This window comes from Oryctolagus cuniculus, chromosome 19, assembly GCF_051225735.1.
Source record: "Oryctolagus cuniculus isolate XC-2025 breed Fujian yellow rabbit chromosome 19, ASM5122573v1, whole genome shotgun sequence".
NCBI classification, from domain to species: domain Eukaryota; kingdom Metazoa; phylum Chordata; class Mammalia; order Lagomorpha; family Leporidae; genus Oryctolagus; species Oryctolagus cuniculus.
In genome coordinates, this window is record NC_142885.1 from 71,651,632 (window position 1) to 71,676,202 (window position 24,571).

A 24,571-nucleotide genomic window follows, 5' to 3' on the forward strand; every position below is an offset into this window, starting at 1 on the left:
TCTTAAAAAATTAATAATAGGGGACCGGTGCCGCAGCTCAATAGGCTAATCCTCCACCTGTGGCGCCAGCACACCGGGTTCTAGTCCCGGTCGGGGCGCCAGATTCTGTCCCGGTTGCCCCTCTTCCAGGCCAGCTCTCTGCTGTGGCCCGGGAGGGCAGTGGAGGATGGCCCAAGTGCTTGTGCCCTGCACCCGCATGGGAGACCAGGAGGAAGCACCTGGCTCCTGGCTTCGGACCAGCGCGGTGCGCCGGCCACAGAGAGCTGGCTGCAGCAGCCATTGGAGGGTGAACCAATGGTAAAGGAAGACCTTTCTCTCAGTCTCTCTCACTGTCCATTCTGCCTGTAAAAAAAAAAAAAAAAAATAAATTAATAATAGTAAGTAAACAAATAAAAAGAGGCAGTGTCATGGTGTAACAGCTTTGTATCCTGGCTGCTCCACTTCTGATCCAGTTTCCTGCTAATGGTCTGGGAAAAGCAGAAGATGGTCCAAGTGTCTGGGCCCCTGCCACCCATGTGGGAGACCCAGATGAAGCTCCTGGCTTCGGCCTGGCCCAGCACTGGCAGTTGCAGCCATCTAGGGAGTGAACCAGTGGATGGAAACCCTCTCTGTCTCTCCCTCTGTAACTTTCAAAATAGATAAATAAAATTTTTAAAGATTTTTATTTATGTATTTGAGAGGTAGAGTTACAGACAGTGAGAGGGAGAGACAGAAAGGTCTTCCTTTCATTGGTCAACTCCCCAAATGGCCACAACAGCTGGAGCTACGCTGATCAGAAGTCAGGAGCCAGGAGCTTCTTCCCAGTCTCCCACACAGGTGCGGGGGCCCAAAGACTTGGGCCATCTTCTACTGCTTTCCCAGGCCATAGCAGAGAGCTGGATTGGAAGAGGGGCAGCCGGGACTAGAACTGGCACCCACGTAGGCTACCGGCGCCACAGGCAGAAGGTTAACCTACTGCACCACAGCACTGGCCCCAATAAATAAATTTTAACACAAACAAAAGTAAATTGTAGACATCATGAAACGTCCCTAAATCCTTCTGGGATATATTTCTGAGGAACCAGGGCCACCCTCCTACCTAATCACAGCACCATGACGACACCCAGGAGACTTGAGTTGACGTCACAGAATACTGCACCGAGGTTCAAGTTTTTCTAATGGTCCAGACAATGTCCTTTACAGTTTTGCTAATCCTGGCCTGGGTATCTGGATTCCTGCCACCCATGTGGGAGACCTAGATGAATTCCTGGCTCCTGGCTTCAGCATGTCCCAGCCTCAGCTGTAGCAGACATGTGGGAAGTGAACAGGCAGATGGAAGATCTCTCTCTGCCTGTCTCTGGTGTGTCTCCACTTTTCAAATAAATAAAGTAAATTTTTTAAATATGAAAGAAAAAGAAATATATCCTGTCCTGCAATCCCTTAAAATTTATTTTACAGGGCCAGCGCTGTGGCATAGAGGGTAAAGCCACCACCTGCAGTGCCAGCATCCCATGTGTGGGCATCAGTCCGAGTCCCAGCTGCTCCACTTCCTATCCAGCTCTCTGCTATGGCCTGGGAAAGCAGTAGAAGAAGGCCCAGGTCCTTGGGCCCTGCACCCATGTGGGAGACTCAGAAGAAGCTCCTGGCTCCTGGATTTGGACTGACACAGCTCCAGCCGTTGCAGCCATCTGGGGAGTGAACCAGCAGATGGAAGACCTCTCTCTCTCTCCCTCTCTGCCTCTCCTTCTCTCTCTGTGTAACTGACTTTCAAATAAATCAATCTTTAAGAAATTTTTATTTGACGATCTTTGCTTTACAATGGGTTGGTGGCAGTAACTACAAAAGCACCAGTCCCATCTACATGAAGGGGTCATAGCAATGATGAATCTTCAGAGACTGTTCGGGACTAAAAATAACCTAGTCAACTTCACACCTCACGCTGGACGCATCTGGCTATACGTCCGTATTTCAATACGATACAACCAAACAACTTCACTACAGCCCTCCTCCTCCTCTCGTCAGCTGACTCCGGCCAACACAGCACTGTATTCTATTACACCACACCTGATCTATCACCAGGTGATGCAAGGAGATCCAAGCACACAGGACACTGGCAAAGAAAGCACACAAAAGCTACCACAGCATAAATGGGAGCTGCTTCTATTAAAAATTCAGATAACCCATTTAAATAATTTAAAACGCCACCTTCGTGAGCAGAGTATATAAAGACACTGAACCTCCTACATTGAAAGCTGGACAAAAACCAAGATAATCAAGTTGCCACCATCAAGGACAGTAGCGTGACTATCACAAGTCTCTCAGTATTTCGAAACATCCAGGTATAAAGTGCAACAAACCTGTGGTCTTTACTGCTGTCATCCAGCTTATCTGAACCGGTCCTACAGTTTTTAGAAAACTATGACTATTTTGAAAAGAATGCTCATTTCTTAGAGATACATGCTGAAACACTGAGGAAATGCTGTACCAGGTATCTAACCTGGGGTCAGGAGCGGAGAGCTCCCGGGAGCACAGGGCAGACTGCAGACGTCCAGTGATGGCCACAAAGGGTCATGGGACCAACTGTCCACATCGGTGTGTGCTCCAGACTTGCCTTTTAGAGTTTAAAATATTCATTATGAGGTGGAGAGCTTCATTCTGCTCTCCACTATCCACTCTCTGCTCCTCTGGAATGTACTCCGACACGGACTAGGGAAGCCAGCCTGAGGCACCGTAAAGGCCACCAAAGCTTACACAAAACGCACAGCAACCTCTCATTACCCAGGGAATTATCTGCTCCAAAATAGCAACGCAGCACAGAGCAGCCCGGAGCCCCGCTCCTCCGGCACTGGGAGCCAGTCAGGCCCAGACCCCAGCTCCCCTACAACCAGCCCGGAGCCCCACTCCTCCGGCACTGGGAGCCAGTCAGGCCCAGACCCCAGCTCCCCTACAACCAGCCCGGAGCCCCACTCCTCCGGCACTGGGAGCCAGTCAGGCCCAGACCCCAGCTCCCCTACAACCAGCCCGGAGCCCCACTCCTCCGGCACTGGGAGCCAGTCAGGCCCAGACCCCAGCTCCCCTACAACCAGCCCAGAGCCCCGCTCCTCCGGCACTGGGAGCCAGTCAGGCCCAGACCCCAGCTCCCCTACAACACTGCTTCCTCCTGAGCGTCCGGGAGGGCAACGCCCCAGGAAATCCCCCTCCACCCTGCTCCCCAGCACACCCTGAGATCCCGGCCTTGTCCCTGAACTTCAAATTCCACCAGGAGCTGTGAATGCAAAGAATTCTGACTCATTTCTCCTTCGTGATGACAAGAAACCCAGCCCCAAACGGCAGTCCAGGGTCTCTCCCACTGTGGTCACTGGGAGGTTCCTCAAAGGTTAACAATGAAACCTTGCAGGAAAGCTGTCACTCCGGGAGAGTCACTGAAGGTTCATGAGACTAAAGATCTGGCTCTACCTGGATTCCAGCACTATCTGTGATGCCTTGGGGAAGTTACTAAACCTTCTGGGCTTCCGGTTCTTACTGGAAAGTGGGAGCGAATCCTACTTGCCTAGGCACCACCTCTAAGAACTGCGGTGACGACCACTGGAACCCCAGTGAGCTTCCCACCAGCTTCTAAATTTAGCACTACAGTTAAGTAAAGGACAAACGCAGCACCCCCCTACCACCACCCGTCTAAGAAGCCAGACTGCACAGGAGGAGATACGCTGCGCCGTTAGAACCTGAATCACGGGCTGGTGTCGTGGCCCAGAGGTCAAGGGGCCGGTGTTGTGGCCCAGAGGTCAAGGGGCCGGTGTGGTGGCCCAGAAGTCAAGGGGCCGGTGTCATGGCCCAGAGGTCAAGGGGCTGGTGTGGTGGCCCAGAGGTCAAGGGGCCGGTGTTGTGGCCCAGAGGTCAAGGGCTGGTGTGGCCCAGAGGTCTAGGGGCCGGTGTGGTGGCCCAGAGGTCAAGGGGCTGCTGTGGTGGCCCAGAGGTCAAGGGGCCGGTGTGGCCCAGAGGTCAAGGGGCTGGTGTGGTGGCCCAGAGGTCAAGGGGCTGGTGTGGTGGCCCAGAAGTCAAGGGGCCGGTGTGGTGACCCAGAGGTCAAGGGGCCGGTGTGGTGGCCCAGAGGTCAAGGGGCCGGTGTGGTGGCCCAGAGGTCAAGGGCTGGTGTGGCCCAGAGGTCAAGGAGCCGGTGTGGTGGCCCAGAGGTCAAGGGGCTGGTGTGGTGGCCCAGAGGTCAAGGGGCCGGTGTTGTGGCCCAGAGGTCAAGGGGCCGGTGTTGTGGCCCAGAGGTCAAGGGCTGGTGTGGCCCAGAGGTCTAGGGGCCGGTGTGGTGGCCCAGAGGTCAAGGGGCCGGTGTGGTGGCCCAGAGGTCAAGGGCTGGTGTGGCCCAGAGGTCAAGGAGCCGGTGTGGTGGCCCAGAGGTCAAGGAGCCGGTGTGGCCCAGAGGTCAAGGGCTGGTGTGGCCCAGAGGTCAAGGGCTGGTGTGGCCCAGAGGTCAAGGGCTGGTGTGGCCCAGAGGTCAAGGGCTGGTGTGGCCCAGAGGTCTAGGGGCCGGTGTGGTGGCCCAGAGGTCAAGGGGCTGCTGTGGTGGCCCAGAGGTCAAGGGGCCGGTGTGGTGGCCCAGAGGTCAAGCGGCCAGTGTCATGGCCCAGAGGTCAAGGGGCCAGTGTGGTGGCCCAGAGGTCAAGGGGCCGGTGTGGCCCAGAGGTCAAGGGGCTGGTGTGGTGGCCCAGAGGTCAAGGGGCCGGTGTTGTGGCCCAGAGGTCAAGGGCTGGTGTGGCCCAGAGGTCTAGGGGCCGGTGTGGTGGCCCAGAGGTCAAGGGGCTGCTGTGGTGGCCCAGAGGTCAAGGGGCCGGTGTGGCCCAGAGGTCAAGGGGCTGGTGTGGTGGCCCAGAGGTCAAGGGGCTGGTGTGGTGGCCCAGAAGTCAAGGGGCCGGTGTGGTGACCCAGAGGTCAAGGGGCCGGTGTGGTGGCCCAGAGGTCAAGGGGCCGGTGTGGTGGCCCAGAGGTCAAGGGCTGGTGTGGCCCAGAGGTCAAGGAGCCGGTGTGGTGGCCCAGAGGTCAAGGAGCCGGTGTGGCCCAGAGGTCAAGGGCTGGTGTGGCCCAGAGGTCAAGGGGCCGGTGTGGCCCAGAGGTCAAGGGCTGGTGTGGCCCAGAGGTCTAGGGGCCGGTGTGGTGGCCCAGAGGTCAAGGGGCTGCTGTGGTGGCCCAGAGGTCAAGGGGCCGGTGTGGTGGCCCAGAGGTCAAGCGGCCAGTGTCATGGCCCAGAGGTCAAGGGGCCAGTGTGGTCGCCCAGAGGTCAAGGGGCCGGTGTGGCCCAGAGGTCAAGGGCTGGTGTGGCCCAGAGGTCTAGGGGCCGGTGTGGTGGCCCAGAGGTCAAGGGGCTGCTGTGGTGGCCCAGAGGTCAAGGGGCCGGTGTGGTGGCCCAGAGGTCAAGGGGCTGCTGTGGCCCAGAGGTCAAGGGGCCGGTGTGGTGGCCCAGAGGTCAAGGGGCCACAGCAGCACCAGCATCCTGCACGAAAGCGCCAGTCTGAGGCCTGACTACTCTCCTATCCAGCTTCCTCCCAGCATTCCTGAGAAGGCAGCGAGATGGCGTGAGTCCTAGGGCCCCTGCCGCCCACGTGGGAAACCCAGATGGAGTTCCAGGCTCCCTGCTTCAGCCTGGCCCAGCCCCAGCCTTTGCCGCCATTTAGGGAGTGAACCAGCCAATGGGATATCTCCCCCATCTCCCCCACCCCGTGTGTGTATTTATCTACCTTTCAAATAAATAAATCTTGGGAAAAAAAAAAAAAAAAAGGACCTGAAGCAGCAGTCCCAATCAGGCCAGCTCCGGAGGACTCCTGTCGCCGCCTCTGCCCATCAGAGGAGGCAGGCCCACCCTGACAGCGCCGCCCAAGCACGAGGCACTCCACTGACCCAACACGGAGGGGTGCTCAGCAGGTGCCCGGACATCGTCCATGCTGTGAACCCAGCAAGGGCCCCAGGTCTGCATACCAACTGATGGGCACAGCAGGCTCCACTCTACCTGCTTTGAAAACCCTCTAGGCATAAACGCGCGCGTATGTGCGTGAACACTCACTCCACGAAAGTCTATTCCTGAGAAGTCAAGGAACACAAAAGGTAGCAGACGGACGCTAGAGGTTCCCCACCGGTAAGCAAAGTACGCACATGGATAATCATGATTTCCCTGGCTGTCCGCGCACACACAGCACGGGGGCATCTTCACCTAACTTCAGCAAGTGACCTTCCGGGGTCGGCGCGGGCCCGGGCACTGCCCCGTGCACTCCATCCGTCCGCCTGCGCGTCCCACCCGTGCCAGACGGCGCCTCCGTCAGCTCCAGGCTCATTCTCACCTCCTGCCCGCAGGAGGCACAGAACCCAACACTTCACCCCCAAGGAGCTGCCACAGCGTTCCCCGGCCACAGACAAAGAAGGAATCTCCGCAGAACCTAACCCAACCACACACAGCCAAGCAACTGCGCTCACAAGGGGCGTCCCCCAGGAGGGTCTCAAGGGGCAAGGGGGCTCCGGCCACGCCTCGGGCGGCCTGGGGCAGGACGCTACGCCGGGAGCTGGCCTTGGGACGCGGCCCTGGGCAGGACAGGGAGGCGGGGGCCTCCCGGGAAACCCCACCAGGAGCCCAGGGCGGAGCGGTGGATCAGAGAACGCAGAACCCCCGGGCCTACCCGTGCCGCTCACCTGCTCGGCCCCGTAGGCCGTAGCGAACTGGACGAAGTCCTCGATGCGAACGAAGCCGTCCCCATCCCCGTCCAGGGCGTCGAACACCGCTCGCAGGCGGGGGCCGTCCTCCGGACACCCCGCGGGCTCGCCAGGAAGGGGCTGCTCCGGGGATGCCCGACCCTCCTCCGGCGCCAGCTCGTCCACGGCAGGCGAAGGGAAGGCGGGGAACAGGTCGGCCGCATCCCGCACACCGAAGCTGAGAGCCGGAGCCTGCACGCAGAAAGACGGGCTCTCCGGGCACGGCGGGAGACCACAGTCCTCCGGGCCTTTGGTCCAGGAGAAAGGCGGGTCGGGGTCCGGGGATGCCACCTCGGAACGCGGGTCGGGCTCCGGGGATGCCACCTCGGAACGCGGGTCGGGCTCCGGGGATGCCACCTCGGAACGCGGGTCGGGCTCCGGGGATGCCACCTCGGAACGCGGGTCGGGCTCCGGGCAGGCGGCCTGGCGGGCCCCGGCGTCCGCATCCTGCCCCCGCGCACCGCGGCTGGGCGGCCCGGTGTCCTGAGGGTCCTCCAGCCCCGGGGCCGGCTCATCGCACTCCGAGGGACCCGGGGCCGGCCCGGCGGACGCGCCCGGCTCCGAGTCGGGGCCCGGAGGGGAGGCCGGCCGGCCCGGCTCCATGTTGCGGGGCGCGCCCCCGGCCCCGGCGCGGGCCCGCGAGGCTAGTGGTACGGCGGGCGGCGCGGGCGGCAGACAAAGGCGCTCAGGGCGCGGCGGCGGGCGCGGGCATCCCCGCGGCGGCGCGGGCGGGCGCGCGCGGGGCGCCCGGGCTGCTCCGGCTGGCACTCGGGCCCTGCTCCGCCCTCGCCCATCTTCGCCCCGCGCCTCAGCGGCCCTCGGCCCGGCGGCGCGGAGGGCGCGGGCCCATGGCGGCGGGCGCGGCACCACCCGCGGAGGACGCCGAGAGCCCGGCAGCTGGCGCCGGGCGCGGGGCGCGCGAGGCGAGGACCCGAGGCGGCGCCGGCTGAGGAGGATGCGGCGCCCGGGGTACCCGAGGAGCGAACGCCGCGGCCGCCGCCCGGCCCCGCCCTCCGTCGGCCTGACGTCAGCACGCCGGGCGCCGGCCGGCCCCGCCCCCCGGCTTTCTATAAATAGGGGCGCCAGGGGGCGGCGGCCGGGGCCGCGGCGGTGTTCGCGGGGTTTCGCCGTCGGTGGTTGTTTCGGCCTTTTCGGCGACTCCGGCCCAGCTTTTCTGGGCCTCGGGCGCCGGCAGCTTGCGTGTTGGGCGGCTGCGGGTGCCGGCGTGAAGTCACCAGCGCGGGGCGCGCGAGGACGGGCCTCGAACCTGTGCGCGCCGCACACCCACGCGCGGTGGCGACGTGGAGGGAGCTGCGCCAGCGGGGGGTGAGCGTCAAACGCCGCGCGCGGGTTGCACGGAGGCTGAGTCCTCACGCACCGCGGGCCGGCGTGACGGGTGCGGAGCTGCGGCCTTCGGCTGGAGCCGTGGGGGCGCGGCGTGTCCGGCGTCCCTGTCCGCAGACGCCCCGGGGCAGTGTGTGGCGGGGAGAGCGGGCCCCTGGAGAACCAGAGCGCGCCCTGGGGAGAAAGAGGAGGGGTCGCCGCTGCTCCGGGCTCGGCCAGAACCCCCCGCCCCGGGCCGCACACAGTGTGCAGAGCCGCCTTGCTGCGTGGAGATGGAAGCGGAGAGACCGGCGTCCCCGCTCAGAGCCCGGAAGGCTGGGGATCTGGGTGCTCCCCAGTTGCCTGCAGCAGCCAGGCCTCGGCTGGGCCAGCGCCGCATTCAACCTGGACGCGCTTGCCGGAGCCGGCGCTGCCACGCGGGCCCCACGGCCCAGTGCCCACCCGGAGGCTCTTTCCTGCCGCTGTGCCAGCGCTAGCACCAGGCCAGGGCAGCAGGCCTTCCCCCGCGGGCCAGCCGTTCAGACCCAGGGCTGCCCAGCGACAGACCTGCTGCCCTCCGGACCGCCCCGACCCTGGAGGAAGGGAGGGCAGATCCCAGCTGCCGATGTCCGTGGAAGTGACCGGAAGGTGTTTGCGCCCAGCGGGTTGGAGCTCAGCCAGCCCGTGGGTCACCTTGTTCCCTTCCTTGGGGACCTTTGGCCTGGGGGGGGGGGGGAGCTGAGGCCAGGCTGGTGGCACAGCCAACAGGGGGGGAAACAGTGAGGCGGGAGACCTCAAAGGGGGCAGGGGGTCCAGGACAGGCCAGCTGGATTTGCTCAAACCACGGAGGTTGTAGCAGACTGCATTGGACTCTCCCTGCTCGTGCGCATTGGCCGTGGTGTCTGGGTCGCACTCAGCGGCTGCTGCTGTTGACGCCTGGAGCCCAGTGTGCTCGGCCAGTGGCGGCCCTTTCTTCCTTTTCCATGGCTCTCCTGCCCCTGAAGTGTTGGATGTTACAAGAATCTGAAGATGATCTCTCAGTGAACTGTGGATGTCCTTAGAGCAAGGACATTGAATAGAAATCTTACCGTTTTATTTGAAAAGCAGAGAGAGGGAGAAGGGTGAGGGGAGTTTCCAGGCTCCTGGTTCAAGTCCCAGCCGCTCCACTTGTGATCGAGCGCCCTGTGCTGATGGAACTGGGAGAGCAGTGCAGGGCGGCTCTCGTGCTGGGCCCTGCACCCACATGGGACTTCGGCAGCCACTTGGGAAGTGAACCAGCAGATGGAAGCTCCCCTCTGTATCTCCTCCCGCCGCAACTGCCTTCCAAATAAACAGATCTTTTTTTTTTTTTTTTTTTTTTTTTTTTTTTTTTTTTTTTTTGACAGATTGAACAGTGAGAGACAGAGGGAAAGGTCTTCCTTTTTCCATTGGTTCGCCCCCCAATGGTCGCTGCAGCCGGCGCACCGCGCTGATCCGAAGCCAGGAGCCAGGTGCTTCTCCTGGTCTCCATGCGGGTGCAGGGCCCAAGCACTTGGGCCATCCTCCACTGCACTCCCAGGCCACAGCAGAGAGCTGGCCTGGAAGAGGGGCAACCGGGACAGAATCCGGCACCCTGGCCGGGACTAGAACCTGCTGTGCCGGAGCCCAACAAATCTTACCAACAACAGCAAAGTAGCCAGGAACTCCCACGTGGCTTAACTACCTAGGCCAGAGCCAGGAGCTGGGAACTTCATCCAGGTCTCCTGTAGGTGGCAAAGGACTCAAGCACGTAGGCTATCTGCTGCCCTCCCAGGCACACTAGCAGGAAGCTAGACCTGAAGTGGAGCAACCAGGCCTCAAACCAGCACCCATAAGGGATGCTGGAATCTCATGGTGGCTTAACCTAAGTGCCCACCGTGGCCTGAACTAGGCAGAAACAAGCTGGAAGCCAGGAGCTTCACGGGTGGCAGGAACCCGCTTACTGGCTCACCACTGCTTCCCGGGGTCTGGATTAGCAGGAGGCTGGTGTCAAGCGTACAGGTGATAATCAAACCCAGATACTCTGCTGTGGATGCAGACATCTTGTTACTTTTTAAGGTTTATTCATTTTATTTAAAAGAATTACAGAAGGGAGAGACAGAGTGAGAGATCTTACATCTACTGGTTCACTCCCCAAGTGTCTGCAACAGCCAGGACTGGGCGAAGCCAGGAGCTTCCTCCCGGTCTCCCACACGGGTGGCAGGGGCCTAGGGACTCGGCCATCTTCTGCTTTCCCAGGCCATCAGCAGGCAGCTGGATCAGAAGTGGAGCAGCGGGAAATTGGACCGGTGCCCACATGGGGTGCAGGCGTTGTAGCCAGCAACTTGACCCACTGCCGCAGCACAGCCCCAAGGAGGCAGGCATCCTAATTGGCATCTTCACCATTAGGCCAGATGCCTGGCCCAGCTGGTTCAAGTATTTGGCAGTAACCTGTGTTCCTCTGAGTGTGGAGGAAGGGGCCTAGACACAGGAGCAAAGCAGGTGTGTGAAGCAGCCCTTCCCAGGGAGGCTCCCAGGAGTGCCGCGGCAGGGCCTCCCTCGTCCAGCTTTGTGGGCGCCTTGCAGCTAGAAGCTCAGTCCACACACTTCGGGGCAGGTGGCCAGCGTACCCTGGGGAGGCTGAGCAGGGGGAGGGCTGGCCCTGTGCTGCCGGAGCCTGTGCTGGGGCCAGCGTACCCTGGGGAGGCTGAGCAGGGGGAGGGCTGGCCCTGTGCTGCCGGAGCCTGTGCTGGGGCCAGCGTACCCTGGGGAGGCTGAGCAGGGGGAGGGCTGGCCCTGTGCTGCCGGAGCCTGTGCTGGGGCCTCAGTTTGAAGCGGCAGGGCAACCAAGCAGCCTGGAAATGCGCACCTGAGAAAGGGGGCTCTCAGGCCCAACACCTCTTCCTACAGTTCTCACCTTTGGGTTTTGTTTTGTTTTTTTGTTTTTTTGTTTGTGGTTTGTTTTTGACAGGCAGAGTTAGACAGTGAGAGAGAGACAGAGAGAAAGGTCTTCCTTTTCCATTGGTTCACCCCCCAAATGGCTGCTACAGCCAGCGCGCTGTGGCTGGTGCTCTGTGCCGATCCGAAGCCAGGAGCCAGGCGCCCCCTCCCGGTCTCCCATGTGGGTGCAGGCACCCAAGCACTTGGGCCATCCTCCACTGCACTCCCGGGCCACAGCAGAGAGCTGGACTGGAAGAGGAGCAACCGGGACAGAATCTGGCGCCCCGACCGGGACTAGAACTCAGGTGCAGGTGCCGCAGGTGGAGGATTAGCCTAGTGAGCCTCGGCACCAGCTACAGTTCTCACCTTTTGACAGGTGTCCCCTCCTCACGGGGCCTCTTCTCCCACACAGGAGCCCCTGTGTCTGGCCACATCCTCCAGGGCCTGAGTGTCCACCCTGAATGGACAGCCTCCTTCATCCGTGTTGAAAACACCAGCAGAGGGCGTTCAAAACCACATTCCTCCCAGACCACCACTGCAGAACCAGTGAGCCCAGTGAGTGGAGGGCCCCTGTGCAGAAGGTCATAAGACTCGGGGGGTGGGGGTGGGTGCACTGGTGGAGTGCCCTCCCAGGTCCAGCGCCCTGTGCAGTGCACCCTGGAGGCAGCAGGTGTTGGCACAAGTGCTTGGGAGACCTGGATTGAGCTGGTTCCTGGCTTCCACCTGACCCAGCCCCAGCTGTTGCTGGCATCTGGGCCTGAGCCAGAGGGTGGGAGCTCCCTCCCTGTTTGTCTAGCTCCGACTGCCTACTTTTTTTTTTTTTTTTTTTTTGGACAGGTAGAGATTACAGACAGTGAGAGAGAGACAGAGAAAGGTCTTCCTTTCATTGGTTCACTCCCCAAATGGCTGCTATGGCCAGCACCGCGCTGATCCGATGGCAGGAGCCAGGTGCTTCTCCTGGTCTCCCATGGGGTGCAGGGCTCAAGCACCTGGGCCATCCTCCACTGCACTCCCTGGCCACAGCAGAGAGCTGGCCTGGAAGAGGGGCAACCGGGACAGAATCCGGCGCCCCGACCGGGACTAGAACCCGGTGTGCCGGCACCACAGGCAGAGGATTAGCCTAGTGAGCCGCGGCACCGGCCTGACTTCCTACTTTTCAAAAAAAATCTTCAAGCCAGACAGAAAAGAGAACATGTTGTATGATTATGTGGAATTCTGGGGAGTGCAGAGGGACCCGTAGTGACAGCACCACGTGGTCCCGTGAGGCTGAGGAGTTGGGGACGGGGGAGGGAGTCCTACCAGGGCTGGGACCGATTGTCAAGCAGTGCTGATGGGTTCTCAGCGCTAGACACATGTCAGTCAGATGTTCTGCCCATGAACAGCTTATCCTGTATCAGTTGTCATGGATACAGCAGGATTTGTCTCCCCGGAATGGGAAGCATGGAGATGCCCAAGTTTCGTGTTGTTGATTAAGGTGGAGGCTGCATGCAATGGTGTCTGGTCCTGGGCCTGAGGGGAGGTGTTTAGGCCACGACGGGGTGGCTGCCTATTTGAGTTCCGTTTTTGCTTGGCTGCTGAGTCCCACCTCCGTCGGGCACAGGCTGCAGGGACCCTGGTCCTGTATCCCCACTGCTGAGTCCCACCTCCGTCGGGCACAGGCTGCAGGGACCCTGGTCCTGTATCCCCACTGTGAGCTCCTACTGAGTCCCACCTCCGTCGGGCACAGGCTGCAGGGACCCTGGTCCTGTATCCCCACTGTGAGCTCCTGTTGGCTCTTTTACCTCAAGTAGCAAAAGCAGACCCATACATTAATTATACCTAATTCAGCTGTAAGAAAAAACTGCCAAGCTTTTTTAAAATTTGTTATTTATTTGAAAGAGTTACGTAGAGAGAGAAAGATCTTCCAACGGCTGGTTCTCTCCCCAAATGACCACAACAGCCAGGGCTGGGCCAGGTGAAAACCAGGTGCCAAGAGCTTCATCCGGGTCTCCCACATGGGTGCAGGGGCCCAAGTATTGGGCCATCTTCTGCTGCTTTCCCAGGCCATCAGCAGGGATCTGGAGTGGAAGTGGAGCAGCTGGCACTTAAACAGGCACCCATATGGGATGCCAGCATCACAGGTTTTACCCACTATGCCAGAATGCTGGCCCATGCCAAGTATTTTTAATTTATAATTTTGAAAACGAGACTGACGTTTCCTATTCAATAGGTACACTTACAGGAAAGTCAGTGGCTGCAGCACAGAGCCCCACATGTGTTTACTGATATTTTATTCAGCGGGGAAGGATTTTTTTTCTCACCTTCAAATTTGGGAAAATGCATTTCTCAGAGTAAAAATAGAACACGGGTTTGTAAGGCCTTTCGTTCCTCTGACTCAGCCCAAGGTTTGGATGACTTTCTTTTTTTAGCATTTCACTCTCAGCACCTGCCTCGTCTCCCAGTGGTGGCGGTCTCTCCAGCGCCCCCCAGGCCCTGCGCTCCCCCCCACCAGCCCCAAAAGGGAAGACAGATCTGACTCCTGTCACTCCCTTCCCACTGGGCAAACATGTCCAAGTCACTTGCAGAGTGATTCTCCATATTTCTTTTGTTTTTTAAATATTTATTTATTTATTTATTTGAAAGAGTTACAGACGAGAGAGAAAAGGAAAGAGAGAGAAATCTTCCGTATGCTGGTTCACTCCCCAAACGGCCGCAACAGCGGGGGCTGGGCCAGGCCGAAGCCAGGAGCCAGGGCTTTCATGCCCATCTCCCATGGGGGTGCAGGGGCCCAAGCACTAGGGCCATCTCCCACTGATTTTCCAAGCGCATTTTAGCAGGGAGCTGGATCAGAGGTGGAGCAGATGGGACTCAAACCGGCGCCCATATGGGCTGCCAGCACTGCAGACGGCAGCTTAACCTGCTGTGCCACAGCGCCGGCCCCATTCTCCGTATTTCTGACAGTGTTTCTCACGACATCTTTGGGCGCTGTCTACTGTCTCCTAGCTTTCCTGTGGGCTCCCCAGCTCCCTGGGACTCGGATCTCTGGGCTGGAGTCCCGCTCTGCTGTTGGTCCAGCTTCCTGCCAGCGTGCCTGTGCAGCAGATGGCCTGCATGGGAGACCGGGAAGAATTCTGAGCTCCCGGCTGCGGCCTGGCCAGCCCTGGCAGTGTGGCCATTTGCGGAGTGAATTAGCAGATGAAGGTTCTTTCTCTAATTCTCCATTTCAAATCAATAAACCTTTAAAAACTAATTTGAGAGGTAGAGACAGAGTGAGCGCCCATTCCACTGGCTTACTCCCCAGATGCCTGCGACAGCCAGAACCAGGCTGGGTCAGGCCGAGCGGGAACTCCATCCAGGTCTCCCGCGTGGGTGGCAGGGGTCCGAGTGCCTGAGGCCTCACTGCGCCCAGGGCTGCGTGGAGGGAGCTGGAGGCAGCAGAGAGCGGGGGATGACAGGCACTGGGAGCGCAGCTGTCCCCGCGTCCGCATCACCCGCCCAGAGGGAGAGACTGCTGCTTTGAATCGCACAGCCCAGTTCTTTGCCACCAGAGCCCGGCGGGACCGACGGCACTGCCGGCCTCTCTGCACACACCTGGCCCTTCTGCTCTCCTGTCTTCCCCGGCCTCGGCGCTGGGCAGATGGCACCCGCTGGGCGCACCTGCAACCACAGAGCCCACAGCGGCCATTCTAGGCCTGCAGGCCAGCATCCTGGGCCAGTGGCTGTGCCAGAGCAAAGCAGTTTTTTGCAGCCAGGTACGGTGCAGGGGAGCAGGTATCTTCACTGTGTGTGTGCAGCAGGCGGCGGCTGCCTGGGGACCTGCTTCCAGCACGCCAGTGAGTCTCGCCAGGTGGCCTTCACTTATTTTCTTATTTATCTATTTATTTCTCTTACCCAAGCCCCATTACGGGGCAGTGTTCCCACCGTCTTCAGAGGCAGCAGAGCCTTGTCATGGCTGGCAGGCAAGCCCGGGGCCACTTCCCCGGGAGAACAGCAGGGCTGGTCCACAGCCCGTCTCTGGCGCTTCCACAGATCTCAGCGCCACCTCCGCCTCCCTCCCACGGCGCCTGGCAACTGTTTCCAAGGTTCGGGACTTTTCCGTTTGCGTCCTCAGCTGGTGGCCGTGGCCCCACCACTCTGGTCTGTGAGCTTTACACAGCAGCTGGGTGCTCCGCTGGGATGACCCTGGGGTCTCACGCACCTGCTGGGCTGCGAGCTGAAGGGTCTCAAGCGCACTGAGTGCTGCACCGGCTGACGGAACCGCGAGCAAAGTGCCAGCTCCTCGCAGAGCGGGGCCTCGCCCCATGCTGCTCGCCGGGGCTCGGCTCGGGATCAGTCAGGAGCTCACAGGCCATCACTGGCCCGGGCAGGCCTGGTGACCTGGGGTCCTCAAACAGGGAGAGCAGGTTTTCCCTGGAGCACCAAGACCCAGGCTGCTAACTCCTGTCGCTTTGAGGAGGATACACAGGAAACTGAGGGAATAAACAGGGCGTCTTCCCAAAAGCACCCCTGGCTTTCTGGTTCATTCCAGGGGTGCACTGCTCAAAAGAGGCTTTGCCCAGGGCTGCAGCCTCTCCTGGGGGGGCCCAACCCCCTCACCAGCTGCACAGGGAACCAGGGCGTTTCTGTCGGCAAGGGAAGCTGGGGAGGGCAGGAGTCAGGCTCCAGGATGACTTTCTAGCGAAGCCTCTGCCAGCACCAGCCCTCAGGGCGGAAGTAGGCAGGAGCCAGTGACAGAGCTGTGGACGGCTCAGAGGGTTCCCAAACCTCTCAGGTCTGAGCCCTGGGTCGCTCTGGCCCCGCGTCCCAGACGCAGGACAGCCCCGCAGGCACACTGGTGTGGTGTCTCAGAGAGCCACTCACGTTTGTGTTCCTGTTGCTTTGTTCTGAATTCTTATTTATTCGGGTGGCAGAGAGCTCCCCATTAACTGATCCACTCCCCAAGTGCCCACAGTGGCAAGACACAGCTAGGGGCCAGAGGCAGGAGCCACGAAGTCAGTGCAGGTCCCCATGAGGGGCAGGGACCGATCGCCGGAGGTCTCACCACTGCCACCCAGGATCTAGGAAGCGGCAGCAGGCGGCAGCCCCAGGTACTCCGACGTGACTCAGGTGTAACCACTAGCCCAAGAACCCCGGACCCCATGTGGCTGCACGTTTCAGTCTTGTTTGTCGAGACCCCCAGAGGCCTTGTGCAGACTCCAGGGTAGACATGGGCATGCTGTGGACATGGTCATGGTGGTCACAGGCAGAACAAGGACCTTGGCTAAAGCCTCAGCTATAGTGTGATGGCCATAGGACTGCTGGTGACAGTTATATGTGCACCACTCTGACACTCCCACACAGGTAACCCGGCTGCACCTGTCACCTGTCCACAGCTCAGGAACTCCACCCAGATACCAACTTTGTCTCCTCTTTCACAGCAAGTGAAACTGAACACATCTGAGTCTGGAACAGTGGGAAAACAGCAAGAGGCGTGTCAGGGAGCACGGTGTCAGTCAGGCGCCCTCCCAATCAGGAGGACGGAGAGGTGGGAAGACAGCAAGAGGTGTGTCAGGGAGCACGGTGTCAGTCAGGCGCCCTCCTCCCAATCAGGAGGACGGAGAGGTGGGAGGACAGCAAGAGGCGTGTCAGGGAGCACGGTGTGCAGTCAGGCGCCCTCCTCCCGATCAGGACGGAGAGGTGGGAGGACAGCAAGAGGCGTGTCAGGGAGCACGGTGTCAGTCAGGCGCCCTCCTCCCGATCAGGAGGACGGAGACCACGCTGGCCCCCATGTCCGTGTGCAGATGCCAGGGCTGAGTTCACAGAGCAGGCAGGAGGCACGGGGCCTCCCCCAGACCAGTAGGTACCTGCCTGGGGCTCCGAGTTTCCTAAATGTCATAGAAAAAGAAAGAAATACACCTGCTGCGTCTACATGATGAGCTCAGCAGTGATTGTTTATTTCAATGACAGGTACCTCCAAGGCCGGTGTGCTCCCTCAGTGCCCGCAGAGCCGGGCGCCGCTGGAGCCGGGAGCCGGGCGCTCTGTCTGGGTCTCCTTCCGTGAGGGCGTCCGGGCCACACGCCTGAGCCACCGCCTTCTGCTGCCTGAGGCGTGAACGCAGGAACGACAGTGTGAGACGCAGCTGTCCCAACCACGGCGACAGAGGCCCACCCCTCCAGGGAATCTTGGAATCAGCCTTTGTCTTCTAAAGACTTTTGCTAAGTCCAACGAACAGGTATTTTTATAGCAAAAAGATGTTCTTTCGAAAAAAGAAAACGTGGTTTCGGAACAAGACTGTAGCAGCTGTGCTGGGACAGCCCGTGGGCGGGCGGCGGGCGGGCAGGGGGGCAGGCGGGCGGGTGGGCGGGCGGGCAGGGGGGCAGGTGGGCGGGCGGGCGGGGCTCACTGGTCACTCCTGCTCAGCAGCTGCAGCCGCGGCACAGGAAGTGCTGCTGGACGCTAGACTCGGGTCAGTGCTCAGCTGTGCCCGCTGACGGACAAGGACAAGGGCACGGGCACGCAGAAGATCCCCTAGAGGGGTTCTGCCGGATACCACTCGCTGCATGTCCAGCACTGCCAGGACCGCGGGCAGAAGCCAGGGTCCTTGGGAAAGCCGTGTGGCGCTGGCCCCCACGTCCTGCACAGCCTGGAGGGGATGTCTGTCCACGCCGGGGCCGCAGTGAGCAGGAGGTCCCTATGCTTCCATAGCAGCAGCACCCAAAGAGGCATGGGTGGCGAGGCACCCACCTCACCTAGAGCTTAGCGAGCGGTGCAGAGTCCACCTGCCCCCTGGCCTGGTTTGGCAGCGTCAGCCATGCCCCGCCGTCCACCACCAGCATGGCTCCGGTCACATAGGACGACAGGGAACTGGCCAGGTATAGCGCGCTGTGGGCCACCTCCGTCTTGTTCCCCAGCCGCTGCAGCGGGATCGCAGGGACGCTGGTGCTCCTGCCGGCCTGGGGCCCGCCTAGAGGAGCACAGGAGGCTCAGGCCCCGCTGAGCCCTAGGACCCCGGGCCCTCCACCAGCCAGCTCCTTCCCTGAGCCACGCTGGGAAAGGTGATGGCCCCATTAGCATCACCAAGCCCGAACAACAGCGACAGGCTTCTCCACACACCCTGCTGGCTTTGGGACGCTTCACCGGGTGCCCAGGAGTCTCACCAAGTCGCCGTAACCCCTCTGTGCCGCTGATGGGGCCTGGGGCGAGGCTGTTTACGCGGACGTGCCGGGGCCCCCACTCCACCGCCAAGTGCCGTGTCATGGCATCTGCAGGAAAGAGGGAACATGGGGAGAAATGCGGGTTCCTCTGCCTGCCGGGCGGCTCAGGACCAAGGCCAGGCCTCTCCACTGCCTAGTCTGAAGATTGCCAGCCCCAGAGACGGTCAGGGAACCAGGCGGGCAGACCCGGGGCGTCCGTACCCACAGCCGCCTTCGCAGAGCCTGCGTGCACCTGGAGCACCTGCCCCCGCAGACCCAGGGTCGCGGTGATGTTCACGATCACCCCACCGCGGTTCTGCAAGGCACGGGGATGAGGTGGTGAGTCGGCGGCCAGCGGGGGCCCCGCCAGGAGGACACCCGCCTGGAGACGGCCAGCAGGGGCCCCGCCAGGAGGACACCCGCCTGGAGACGGCCAGCAGGGGCCCCGCCAGGACACCCGCCTGGAGACGGCCAGCGGGGGCCCCGCCAGGAGGACACCCGCCTGGAGACGGCCAGCGGGGGCCCCGCCAGGAGGACACCCGCCTGGAGACGGCCAGCAGAGGCCCCGCCAGGACACCCGCCTGGAGGACACCCACCTGGAAGACCTTCTCGTAGAGCACGCGAGACACGTTGAAGGTGCCGATGGTGTCGATGTCGATGACGGTCTTAAAGGCGTTGAAGGACAGCGCGCCGGCGGGGCACAGGAAGTTTCCGGCCGCACCTGCAGAGCAGACAAACAGTGCCAGGGCCCTGCGAAGAAGCCACACCACTGGGCAGCGGCCCTGACGGAGGGCCAACGAGTGACCAGCCCCCTCCCGGAAGTTCAGGGTTAAAGGGCCCCCGGGGTGGGCCTCACGGACAGGGAAGGAGTTGGGGTGTTTCCTGAGAAACACGACGCGACAGAATTCCGTCCCCCAAAGAAACGCAGCAGCCTAACCCTGGCGGCCATGTTTGGGTCTTCACTGACGTCATCAACTGGGTGGGGACACAGAATTGGGGGGGACAACCCAGTAACTGATGTTCTCACAAGAGGAGCACACAGAAGGCAGTGTGACAGGACACAGGACGTGGGGGAGGGGCTGTGACGGGACACAGGACGTGGGGGAGGGGCTGTGAGGGGACACAGGACGTGGGGGAGGGACTGTGAGGGGACACAGGACGTGGGGGAGGGACTGTGAGGGGACACAGGACGCGGGGGAGGGGCTGTGAGGGGACACAGGACGTGGGGGAGGGGCTGTGGGGGGACACAGGACGCGGGGGAGGGGCTGTGAGGGGACACAGGACGTGGGGGAGGGGCTGTGAGGAGACACAAGGACGCACGGGGGAGGGGCTGTGGGGGGACACAGGACGTGGGGGAGGGGCTGTGAGGGGACACAAGGACACACGGGGGAGGGGCTGTGGGGGGACACAGGACGTGGGGGAGGGGCTGTGACGGGACACAGGACGTGGGGGAGGGGCTGTGGGGGGACACAGGACAGGGGAGGGGCTGTGAGGGGACACAGGACGTGGGGAGGGGCTGTGAGGGGACACAGGACGTGGGGGAGGGGCTGTGGGGGGACACAGGACGTGGGGAGGGGCTGTGAGGGGACACAGGACGTGGGGGAGGGGCTGTGGGGGGACACAGGACGCGGGGGAGGGGCTGTGAGGGGACACAGGACGTGGGGGAGGGGCTGTGGGGGGACACAGGACGTGGGGGAGGGGCTGTGAGGAGACAGGACATGGGGAGGGGCTGTGAGGGGACACAGGATGGGGGGGAGGGGCTGTGAGGAGACACAAGGACGCACGGGGGAGGGGCTGTGGGGGGACACAGGACGTGGGGGAGGGGCTGTGAGGGGACACAAGGACGGGGGAGGGGCTGTGGGGGCACAAGGACACACGGGGGAGGGGCTGTGAGGGGACACAGGACATGGGGGAGGAGCTGTGAGGAGACACAAGGATGGGGGAGGGGCTGTGGGGGGACACAAGGACACACGGGGGAGGGGCTGTGAGGGGCACAGGACGCGGGGGAGGGGCTGTGGGGGACACAAGGACACACGGGGGAGGGGCTGTGAGGGGCACAGGACGCGGGGGAGGGGCTGTGGGGGACACAAGGACAGGGGTGGGGCTGTGGGGGCACAAGGACACACAGAACGCCAGGTGTACACGGTCAGTGCAGTGCTTTGTCCACGAGCCCAGAAATGCCAAGCAGCATCGGCCATGGTGGAAGCCAAGCCCAGGCCACAGGCCACAGGCCACAGGCAGGACGGAGTCAAGGGTGGGCCGCCCGTGAGTGCCGTGGGAGTGTGCCTGAGTATCTGGATGGGCTCCTGCGCAGCCCCCCGCTCCTGCACAGTGGGAGGCAGCGGTGATGGCGCGGGACCTGCACCTGGTCCTGCCACCACCTGGGAGACCTGGACACCATTTCTGACCCCCAGCTTTGGCCCAGGCCAGCCCTGGCCATTTAAGCATTTAGGGAATGAACTAGTGAATGGGAGCTCTCGCTCGCTCGCTCTCTCTGTCTCCGATAAATAATTGAAAGAAAGACACAGGACAGTCTCCCCTGGAGCCCCAGAGAGCACACCGCTTGCCAATGCCCTGATTCTAGATTTTCTTAAGTCCTAGAACTGAGAGATCACATCTCTGTCCTCACCAACCCAGCTGCAGTGCTCTTAGCCCAGGGAGCTAAAAACAGGACGCTTTCAAAGGGAAGTTCTAGCAAAGAGGGCACCTGAACGTCAGCTGCGGGCTACAGTTAATAACACAGCACTGGTTCACTCACTCAACACATACAAGATGCTGAGAAGAGGAGTCACTGGAGTCAGCGTGGCGCGCGGGGTGGGACCACTGCTTGGGATGCCTGCATCCGTACTGGAGCGCCAGTTCAAGTCCCGGCCGCTCTGCTTCTGATCCAGCTTCCTGCTGACGTACTCGAAAAGGAACCAGGTGATGGCCCACGTACTTGGGTCCCTGCCACCCATGTGGGAGACCAGGATGGAGTTCCTGGGTCCTGGCTTCAGCCTGACTTGGCTATTGCAACCATCTGAGGCATGAACTAGCTGATGGAAGATACCTCTCTTTCTCTACCTCTTCTTCAACAAATAAATCAATCTTAGAGAAAGAGGGAAAGGAAAGGGAAGGGAAGGGAAGGGAAGGGAGGGGAGGGGAGGGGAGGGGGGGGAGGGGGAATAGGGGAAACTATGGCATGGGTATGTGGAATTCCATGTACTACCTGTTTAAGTATTCTGTAAATCTGTATTTAAAAAAAGTGATTACTTATTTGACAGAGTTTACAGACAGTGAGAGAGATGGAGAGAAAGGTCTTCTTTCTGTTGGTTCACTCCCCAAATGGCCGCCACAGCTGGAGCTGTACCGATCCGAAGCCAGGAGCCAGGTGCTTCTCCTGGTCTCCCATGGGGTGCAGGGCCCAAGCACCTGGGCCATCCTCCACTGCCTACCGGGCCACAGCAGAGAGCTGGCCTGGAAGAGGGGCAGCCGGGTCTAGAACCCAGTGCCCATATAGGATGAAAGAGAAGAGACAGAGACAAATTTTCCTTTCACTGGTTCACCCTACAAATGCCTACAATAGCCAGGGCTGGGCCAAACCAAAGTCAAGGGCCAGGAAATGAATCCAGATCTCCTATGCAGGCCATCACCTGGTGCATGCCTGCATGCGCACCGCTGGGAAGCGAGTCAGGAGCAGAGCCCACACGTGAGCCCAGGCACTCCAAGACGGGAGGCAGGCATCCCAAGCAGGGTCTTAACGGCCCACCCATCCCTTTATTTAAACTGTTCATCCGGGCCATCATCCGCTGCCTTCCCAGGTGTTAGTAGGAAGCGGGGTTGGAGACGGAGGCGCCAGGTCTCACTGGCACTGAGAGATGGCATGGGGATGCCAAAGGCGGCTTCACCAGCTTCACCACCACGAGGGCCCTGTAGTGGTCGTTACTGTAACAGAGACGTTCAGGACACAGGCGTCCTGACTCGCATTTAGCTGCTTGTAGGGCACCTACTGCAGCTGAGGCTCTGTTGACTGATCACCCAAAAACAGCAAGCCTGAGATACAGGCCAGAGCCAGGCACACGGATGGAACAGGTGCAGCTGAGCCTGGGGCAGGCGCCGAGGCTCTCTGGGCCAGACCCTACCCCAGCGCCAGGGTCAGGGCACTGCTGGCCCTTCAGAAGCCCCTGGCCGACTCACAGTTAACGAGAATGTCGACTTTGCCAAACTCTTGCAGAGCCTGGTCCACGGCAGCCATGACGCCTGGGGCATCTCGGACGTCCACAGACAGAGGCAAGCAGCGCCGGCCGGTGGCAGCGGCCAGCTTCTTGGCAGCCTGGAAGGCGGACAGGAAGAGCGGTGGAGGCCAGCCCAGCGGCCTGGCCCGGACGATGGGCTTTCTGAGTCAGCTGAGAATGACCCATCCAAGGTCCCCCAGAGCCTCAGGGCTGGGGAGGCCACTCCCTGGGGCACGAGCCCTGCTGGACGTTCGTCAGGACATCCTGTGCTCTCTACGCCCACCTGCCACCTGCCGCAAAGTTCGGGACACCATCAGCGGCTATTCTAGCTGACTCCCAGTCCCTGCCAAGACCAGCAGTGACCAGAGAGGCCAACCTGTTCCCAAACCTTGTGGGCCAGCTTCATAATTCTGAAGAGCCCAGAGAGACCTCTCCTGGGGCCACACCACCCCAATCCGAAGGCCTACAGGACCCAATAATTTGAGTTCTTAAAAAGCCAAGGTGTCTCCCGGAGGCCACTCTGAGGTTCCACGGTTGAGAGAGGAGCACATCCGGGCATCACCAACTCCTGGGTCTCGGGACCTCCCAGCCCAGGCTCAGGACGCCCACAGCTGCCCGTGGATGGCCACAGGAGAGGCCCTCTCACCGTCAACACTCTCGGCAGGCTCCTGCTGGCGATGACTGTGTGGCAGCCATGCCTGCAAAACCAGACACAGGGCGTGAGGACGCCGCCGGGCGCTCCGAGCAGGGCTCCCCCAAAGGGCCTTAGGTGGGAGCACAGCCAGGGCTGCAGGCAGGGCGGCAGAGGCACAGGGGCTGGGCGGGGCTGGCCACGCGTTCCAGGTCTTCGGGCTAGGCTGTTCGAGCAGTGTCAGCCACACAAGCATGCCAGTGCCAACACACACGCACACCACAGGGTGGCTGTGGGCCACCAACACCAGGCCCGAGAGCTGCACAGGGCCTCCTGGGTGCCCCGGTGAGCCCCACCCACAGAGGCCCACTCAGGGTGCTCGCCTGCCCACCTCCTGACAAACTCAGCCTCACAGCTCCCACTGCCCAACCATCTCGCAGGAAACTCACCGTCCCACCCAACTCTGGAGCAGCCTGAGTGCGGTGGCCACGCACAGAACCATCTGCTGGACGGACGGCGGCCCAGGGACAGAGGAGTCCCGAAAGCTCTGACATACGAAAAGCAGGGGCCCCGGGGGCCACAGCGGGCGCCTCCTAGCGCCAGGCCTCTGCGCGGTGAGGGACGAGTGGCAGACCCCAGCCCGAGGGCACAGAACTTGTGTCTCAAGAGTGCCGCAGCTCCAAGGCCAGGGCTCAGTCCCCAGTGATGTCAGGGAGAACCCAGAGTCCCAGCCGACCTCAGAGCAGCATTGGCCGCCTCCCCGACCCACTAAGGCACCAGACCCCTAACCCTCCCCGCTGCACCCTGCCCAGCTCGAAGCCAGGGTCGGGGAGGGACCGCCACGTCTACTTACCGCATGAAAACCTCCGCGATCCGGAACCCGATCCCGGAGCCACCACCCGTGATGAAGGCCACCTGATCCCTGAGACAGGAAGAAGGCTCCTTACGAAGGCCCCCGCTGGGCGGCGCCGTGCCAGACTAAGTGGGGTGCTCATTCGAGCCCCGGCTGCTCCGCTTCCCATCCGGCTCCCTGCCAGCGCCCGGCGTCCCAAGTGCTTGGGCCCCTGCACCCCCGGGGAGACCCGCCCAGGCTCCTGGCTTCGGCCGATGCTGCCATTTGGGAAGCGAACTGGCCAACGCAGAGTCTCCACTTCCCTCTGGCACTCTGCCTTCCCAATAGGTAAGTCGAAGGCGGCTGGCGGCCAGCGCAGGACTTTGGCCCTCCACTGGCACTTTGACCCAGCCCCGTGGCGAGACGCACGCAGGGCTTCCACGAAACGGCCGGGCCTTCCAGGCTTCCTGGGGAACACTGCTTCCAACCCGACATGCTCCGTGGAGAGAGCCGAGGCGGCCCCCGGCCCGCCGCGGTCCCCAGGGCTGCCGGACACCGGTCCGCGCGCCCCGCGCGCCCCGCCCGCCCCACGGTCCCAGGTCCTCTCTGCGCCGGGCTCACCGGAGCAGGTCCGGGCAGAAGAGGTGGCGGTACTCAGGGAGACAGTCGTCCCCCTCCACGTCGGGAGGTGGCTGAGCCATGACGCCGGAGCGCGCCGAGATAGCGACCACCGCGGTCCAGCCAGAGCCCGGGAAGCTC

The 24,571-nt window shown here is 61.5% G+C and overlaps 2 protein-coding genes and 1 long non-coding RNA gene across 22 annotated transcripts in view; 1 reads left to right on the forward strand and 2 right to left on the reverse strand.

Annotated features, from left to right (window-relative positions):
* RAB11FIP3 (RAB11 family interacting protein 3) overlaps positions 1-7,720 on the reverse strand; it is a 103,488-nt gene extending 95,768 nt beyond the window's left edge. For 2 of the 3 annotated variants that reach the window (XM_008252705.3, XM_070064196.1), the window contains exon 1: positions 6,664-7,720. In XM_008252705.3, the coding sequence (XP_008250927.3) occupies positions 6,664-7,326 (663 nt within the window). In that variant the 5' untranslated portion in view covers positions 7,327-7,720. The remainder of the gene's footprint in view (positions 1-6,663) is intronic. The other variant, XM_070064197.1, reaches the window with a different exon arrangement.
* Positions 7,721-7,798: 78 nt separating this feature from the next.
* LOC149120665 (uncharacterized) lies at positions 7,799-17,231 on the forward strand. Its single transcript, XR_016225750.1, has 3 exons — positions 7,799-8,049; positions 11,396-11,538; positions 16,909-17,231. It is a non-coding gene; the product is annotated as an uncharacterized LOC149120665 (long non-coding RNA).
* Positions 16,872-24,571, reverse strand: DECR2 (2,4-dienoyl-CoA reductase 2). Of its 18 annotated transcripts, none has more exons than XR_016225743.1 (10): positions 24,434-24,571; positions 23,834-23,902; positions 23,430-23,657; positions 22,996-23,047; positions 22,312-22,447; positions 18,732-18,885; positions 18,358-18,451; positions 18,100-18,204; positions 17,692-17,906; positions 16,872-17,043 (listed from the first exon to the last, which is right to left on the reverse strand). XR_016225743.1 is itself a non-coding variant. In XM_051842157.3 (10 exons), the coding sequence occupies exons 1-9, from the start codon at positions 24,511-24,513 to the stop codon at positions 17,692-17,694; spliced, it is 1,098 nt and encodes a 365-aa protein (XP_051698117.1). In that variant the 5' UTR covers positions 24,514-24,571; the 3' UTR covers positions 16,872-17,043. The 18 variants fall into 18 exon arrangements, 11 of the variants coding, with proteins under 11 accessions (XP_051698117.1, XP_089176981.1, XP_089176982.1 ...); XR_016225744.1 differs by having other exon boundaries at positions 17,687-17,906; XM_051842157.3 differs by having other exon boundaries at positions 18,732-18,856; positions 23,430-23,651.